Source organism: Lactuca serriola, chromosome 3, assembly GCF_051521515.1.
Source record: "Lactuca serriola cultivar US96UC23 chromosome 3, Lser_US96UC23_V15, whole genome shotgun sequence".
Taxonomy (NCBI): Eukaryota; Viridiplantae; Streptophyta; class Magnoliopsida; order Asterales; family Asteraceae; genus Lactuca; species Lactuca serriola.
In genome coordinates, this window is record NC_136410.1 from 94,283,434 (window position 1) to 94,290,789 (window position 7,356).

Genomic DNA, 7,356 nt, shown 5'->3' on the forward strand with positions numbered 1-7,356 from the left:
ATTCATTGTCGATAATTTATATTATGAAATACATTTTTTTTCTTCGAAAACTATTCGTTTTTATAATAGTTTTGTCTAATAGATTGTTATCTTATATTAATCTTATAAAAACGGTTCTTTTTAGAAAAAAAAACTCTTTTCATAATAGATATTTTCTGTCAGAAAAAGAAAATACCATAAGATTAATGTAAGATACCAATCTGTTAGACAAAATTATTATAAAAATATTATATTTAGAAGAAAATAAAATATTTAATAATAGATATTATCTTTCATAGAAAAAAACATCATAAGATTAATATAAGATAATACAACTAGTTAGACAAAAATATTATAAAAACAATAATTTTTAGAAAAAAAAAACTATTTTCATAGTAGATCTTTTCCATCAGATAAAAAAAATATCATAAGATTAATGTAAAATATAAATATGTTAAACATAGATATTATAAAAAAAGTTATTTTTAGAAGAAAAAAAATTCATAATAAATATTATTTGTCAGATAAAAAAAACATCATAAGATTAATGTAAGATAATACAATTTGTTAGATAGAAAAAATATGAAAATAATTAATTTTAGAAGAAAAAAAACTATTTTCATAAAATATATATGTTAAAAAAAATATCATGATTAACAAATGGTAATACAATCTCTTAGACAAATTAATACTAACAATCTAACATAATAAAATAATATAAAAAAAATTAAAATAATATATTTTTAAAAAAGTCCTTATATTTTATATTTGTTTACAAAAAAGTCCTTATATTATGTTGACCACCGGTTTACCGGTAAAAATGGTCAAAATGAATATAACTGATGTTTTTAGACTTAATTAACTAAAAAAAATAAAGACTAAATTGATTATAACAATTAAACATAAAAACATTTCATTAGGCTGCCCGGAGTGGTGATACAAACTCACGCGTGAAGCTAAGTCGGCTTCCTTGGAGACGCGTGAATACTGCCCCAAGGGCTGGTGCTCTGGCGTGTGACGTCTCTTCAAAGACGGAAGAAGACAAAGCTTGCTATTGGCTGGCTTTTTTTTTGACCGTTTGAAGCCTTGGAAACAATTAAAAGAAAACCCTTTCTTTGAAGATGTGAAATATGCAGGTTCAAGTGAAGAAGAAAGGCGTCTTTTAATCGAAGGAGAGTATGAGACAACACCTCTTTCAACAGTTGTCAAACTAGTTCCCTTAAGTTTGGGTCAAAAGCAAAACAAACCTCATCCCTAATTTCCTTCTCAAACAGGTTTTTAAATTTGTAAATTCCACCCTAGACTTTTATATTATTATTATTTTTATTATTATTTTCTATATTTTTTTATGTTCTGTTAGTAATTTAGGTTTAAATTTCTATGTTTTTTTTATTAATTTAGGTTTTAAATTTAATTTATGTAATGGGTTTTAAGTAATGTAAATTATTTTATTATGTTTTAAATTTTGTTTTTTATTTAATTTAATCATAAAAAAATAAAAAATGAAAAAAAGAATATTGTGGAGTAGTAATCATTCTCAATATCTAGTGAGTTGATGGCGGGTTGGTGATGAAGTTGACGTGTCACTGAGTTGACAACATTTTTTTGATTGCTTGACTGTAACAACTCTTCACAACCTTGGAATTCCCATGAAAAACTACGGAACCATTTATAAATTTTTGTCAGGAAATAATAAACAAAAAAGTCTCGCTATCACTGCTTTTTGGTCAACATTTGGAATGTAAATGACGAAGTCTCGACTCTTGAGCAAATGATTCATTGTGACTTGTACCTAATGCATGATAAGTTGTACACGGGGTTTTATCCCTTTCACTCCTTAAATAAATAAAGTTTGATTTAAAAAGTCAAAACACCTACAGTCGTTAATTTTCAAGCAGTCCTATGTAAAATAATTTTTTTTAATGCAAATTTTCTTGTGTGCCGGAAATGATCTTTGTTTGAATATCCTCACACTCTCACAGCCTGTGTTAATTCTCCGCTTAACTTTTAGCCTCAAAACAACTTATATATGAGAAAATCAAAGTTTTTTCTTGTGAGGGAGAACACAACGAGCTCCTATATAAACACAAAGCTTCTTTCTTTCACAATCATCAAACACAAACACAAAGAAATAAAAGTGATTTAAAGATGGGAAAAGATGATGTGAAGCTTCTAAGCATGTGGGCTAGCCCTTTTTGCATGAGGGTGAAGGTGGCATTGGCAGAAAAAGATATTGCTTATGAAGAGATTTTAGAGAATAATTTGTTAGGTGGAAAGACCGAATTGTTGCTAAAATCAAACCCTGTCCACCAACAAGTTCCTGTCCTCTTGCACGACAACAAGCCCATCCTCGAGTCCACTAACATTATCACTTACATCGATGAAGTTTGGCCTTCCAAACCCCTCTTGCCCACTTGTGCATATGAGAAAGCCCGGGCCCGATTTTGGGCCGACTACATTGATCGCAAGGTAAGCCCTCTTTTTAATTAAGCTTACTATGACAAATACATATACTTGATTGGAATACTCATAATTGATCCCGATAGGTCCATATCCGAGGATGTGAGACGTGGTTTTGGGACCAATTATATTACATGGTCCCAAAACCAGTTGTGGGGTTGTGGGATGTCAGCCACCTGACTTACCACAACATAACACAACTCGTTCCGAGTGATATATTTTTAGAAATCGTTCATCATTATGTATATGTATATCCTAGGTCCATTCGGCGGGTCGGGCCATTTGGACTGCAAAAGGAGAAGATGAAGTAGAGGCCGCTAAGGCATCGTTCCTTGATATCCTGAAGTTCTTAGATGGTACTTTGGCTGAAAAAGACTACTTCGCCGGGGACAACTTCGGGTTTGTGGACATACTGCTTGTTGGTCTAACTTCGTGGTTCCCAGCCTACGAGAAATATGGTAGCTTTAAGGTGGAGGATCACTACCCTAAATTGGCGGCATGGATCACACGGGTCCATGTTAGGGAGAGTGTTTCTGAATCTTTGGCTAACCCTGAAAAAATCCTCAACTTTGTAGTAATGTTGAGACAAATGTTTGGTGTTGAATGAATGAAGATTGTTATGTCATGAATGATGATGATATAATATTATGGGTGGTGGGATGTTTAGATCCACTAAGAATAAGGAGTTGGAATAAAATTGGTTTGAAAATTATCTTTGAAAACATAATTGTTGTCTTTGAGGGGGAGAATGTATGTTTTTTTTCTTTCTATTTGATGTAATGGATCAAACTGAATATCTTATTGAATGTTTGATACCTTTTTTTTTTCTATATAAACCAAAATTTATTAATTCTGAGATGTTTTAGATTAATGTAATGTTTCTTGTTATTAAAGTTTAATTTTAGATACGTTACTTTCCCCTAAATCAAATAGTTTATATAGTGACAATTTTATTAAATATGTTTATAATTTTTAGTGACAATTACATGTGATTTTTTTTATCTCAAAATTTAAAACATATTTTCAACTTTTAAAATATGATGTAAGTAGAAATAAGATACTGTGCTATTTATTTTTGTAATGACATTAAGAGAATTATATATATATATATATATATATATATATATATATATATATATATATATATATATATATATATATATATATATTCCAAACTATTTATTATATATGGTTTATTATTAAATCTATTTGGTTGTTCAAAAACTATAATTTGACCGAGTATTATAGGTTATGCTGGTTACCTTGTTTATTTGAAAAAAAAGTAAATGTTAATTATGTAGATATATGGTTATGACTTAAGAGGGTAATGTAATTTAGTAAATAAAAGCTCTTCGGTTGTTCAAAAATTAAACTTTAGACCAAGTATTATATGTTATGCCAGTTACCTTGTTTATTTGAAAAAAAAGGGTTAATTACGTGGATATGGTTAATGAATTCAAAGGATAGAGTAAAATGTATCATTTACAAATTTAGTAACTAAATTATTTTTTTGTCACTATTATCATTAAATTAGGTGTGGTAGTGCTGCAACTTTGGCTAAGGCTTATAGTCAAGTGTATAATGGGAAGTCTAGACATTTATGTGTTAGACATAACATGATTTGCAAGCTCGTTATGAATGGTGTAATATATGTGGAGTTTGTAAGAACTCACTTGAATTTAGTCAATCGTTGTTGTGATATGTGCACTGAGCTTAACAGTTAACACTGTCTTACGATGGTTCCGTCTAAGTTAAGCACTGTAATCACAACAATGAAGAAGCAGCATTAGTCGACGTTCGGGAGGTGATCCCGGGACGAAACTATGATGATCTAGTTAGTCTAAGCGTGTACATGAGAATGTTGAGATTAGGGTTTTAGCTACAAGGAAGCGATCCCTTCCTCAAAAGGAGAATGATTCCTTTTATACCTGGCATCCATTAAGCATGATCCCAATGGTTTCCTTTGTCGTATCTGAGCCGACAGGACGTGGATGAGTCCCATTGGTTGATCGTGCATCACTAATAGGAATCCTCTCTGCTATTGGTGCAGATGAAATAAAGGATAATGCTCTGAGTATTACACTTTTCGCCCTAGGGAGCGGTTAATTATGTTTCAGATTATTATAGACCGAAGATTGTCGTCTGGAATTGGACTTGGGCATGAGAGTGCCAAGCACCAGAGTCCTGGAGCGAGGCCGAGGGCTTGGGTTTGGCACTAGGCTAGTTAGCGACTGTTAACTAGGTCATCCTAAAGATACCATTTCTGTTATCTATAACGTATTCCTAGAGGGATACGTTAACAAGTCCCCTAGGCTAGTAGGCGTTTACTTTAGCACAACGTAGCCGAGTCGTTCTAGCCTTGATCATGACACATGGTCGACGGATATGGTTTATATGTTCGACTGATATAACGGAGCCTTCAACGCAGACAATTTCATCATTAATACGGTTCGATATTCCTGCTCCTCATTTAAACACATCTTATCAAGATCGGTTTTCTTCTCACCTTTTCATTCTCAACTGCTTCTGAAGTCTCTTTGCTCCCTCTTTCTTCTCTCTTGTTTTTGCACTAAAACAACAATGGCGATTAATCTATCTGGAATCGAGCCGAATATGGAGGAGTTTGAGTCTCTATAGCTCCGCTTTGGTTTCACGTCGGAGCATGGACCACAATTTCTAAGAAAGGGGGCTACCATCTATCAGTCGTCGTCGGGTAAGGTCAAAGTGCTCATCCTAATCTTTAAAGTGGGGTTGCAGTTACCGATGACTGATTTCTTCGATGAAATCATGTGGCAGTAAGGCTTTTCTTTGGACAAATGGAACCATAATTTTGTGAAGAAGATCGTGGGGTTCGAACTGGCTTGGCGAGCACTTGGTGTCCTTCCCTAATTCTGGGCGTTTAAGGCTTACTTCAACTCGTCAACACATTTCCGTCTTCACACCTTCTCCCAGAGGCGAAACATACATGCATTCATCATCAAATAGAAACTCCTAATAAGGGCTGGCAGGACAAGTGGTTCTAGGTTAACAACTGATGGGTTTTATACAAACAATCCTATGTGTGCATGCAACCCTAGAGTTGGATCTATGTTTTCACTATTAGTTGTACAACTTTATGAACACAAAAAGAAACCTGGGATACTCTTATGATTTTCGAAATCCACAAAGGAGAATAGAATACATACCTTTTGTTGTTATATAGCAATAACAACTAGTTCCTTGAATTTCCTTAGCTCTTGAAAGCAAGTACCACAACTGTAGTACCTCTAATGGTTCACAAACACACTTTGGGTGAGAGGATGAATATGAGAGAGAGGAAGGGAGGCAAGAGGCTCTAAAATTCGACCCTAATAGGGTTTTTCCAAGGGTTAGCCGAATTTAGTGCCTTAGGGTGCTATTTATACTTAAGGCTAACTACGGTTTCAAGGTGGAAACCCTAATCCCTTAGCTTAGGGCCTAAGAAAGTCCATGAACTCCTTTCCTTAAGCCCTTGGACGAAAACTCCTAGATCCTTCTAGGATTTTTGTTCAATCCTTAATAAAGGTGATCGAATAGCCCAAAGTCTCAATTAACAAATAATTACAAAACAGCCCCCGTACTTTTAATTAATTCCTTTAATCCCGAAATTAATTCCTAATTAATTTATGATTAAATACTAATTAATAATATGATTCCAAATTAATATATTATTCATATAATATATTAACAAATCATATTTATACCCCAATTTATTATTCTTAACAATAAACCAGCCTCTCTCCTTAACAATCATCCTGTCTAGTCACTAGTGTGAAGGCAACCCGAAAGGACCATGCTCACAATCGGGTCAAGTACATACCAAAATAGTTATGGAATTATACACTAATCCAACAGTCTCCCATTTGGATAAGTCTAATAACTATTCTGCATATAACTTCAAACCTGATCAGCAATCGTAGCTTTCAAAAGGCGCTTTCAACTCTGATCTTATCAGAAGCGTGTCCTTTAGATAAGGGATCATATATTCCTCCATTCTTGATATCGCATAGACATGAGACATGTATTGTAACCATTCTATCAGTCTATGTGTTGTTTCCCGATTTCCAATTTATGATGACTGACAACAGACTACAATTGAACACATCAAATTAGTCCCGGCTTGGCCAAGCGCTTAGGGTTTCATCAATAAATCATCGAGGGGCCCACAGATATCACTTTTATCCCACTTTGGGAAAAAGGAACGGATAAAATTCGATTCAATGCTTGCTTGTACTCACTCATCGAATCACACACAACAATAAGTTTTATAACACCAAGTTACTGGTGCGTTTACTTATCATCAATGTGCAACCGACCAGCAAATAACAACTCACACATCTCAGTTTCAAGAATATACAATATTATCGACTCACAATCACTCGTGATAAAATCCATGAAGTGATTTTTGTGAGCGTGGGTTTAATCCAATACTCTAATCTTATCAAAGCACTCATGAACTCTGCAGCAAACTTGTGCTATGTCTAAACTCTTTAGACAATCTACAGATAGATTCATGACAGTCTTCCTTCATACCTACTCCCAACGTATGACCGACTGTGGAGGTTCGAATAACCCAGTTATTCTGGAAGTCAAAACTGTTGGGTTTTATACAAACAATCTTATGTGTACATGCAACCCTAGCATTGGATCTATGTTTTCACTATTGGATACACAACATTATGAACACATAATTAAACCCTAATCATGATTGCTATTTTCGAAATTAACCAAGAAGGTTAGATTACATACCTCTTGTTGTTATATTGTAATAACAACTTAAATCTTCAAACCCAAAGTCTTGAAAGCAAGCACCACAAGTGTAGTGCCTCTAATGGATCACAAACACCAAGAGCAAATGGAGAAGGTATAAAGAGAGAGGAGAGGTATAAGAATTCTTCC

At 33.7% G+C, this 7,356-nt stretch overlaps 1 protein-coding gene across 1 annotated transcript; it reads left to right on the forward strand.

Annotated features, from left to right (window-relative positions):
• Positions 1 to 1,676: 1,676 nt before the first annotated feature.
• On the forward strand, positions 1,677 to 3,183 carry LOC145094586 (putative glutathione S-transferase). Its single transcript, XM_079032728.1, has 2 exons — positions 1,677 to 2,448; positions 2,699 to 3,183. Exons 1-2 carry the CDS (start codon positions 2,128 to 2,130, stop codon positions 3,044 to 3,046), a joined length of 669 nt encoding a protein of 222 aa, XP_078888854.1. The 5' UTR covers positions 1,677 to 2,127; the 3' UTR covers positions 3,047 to 3,183.
• The last annotated feature ends 4,173 nt before the right edge of the window (positions 3,184 to 7,356 follow it).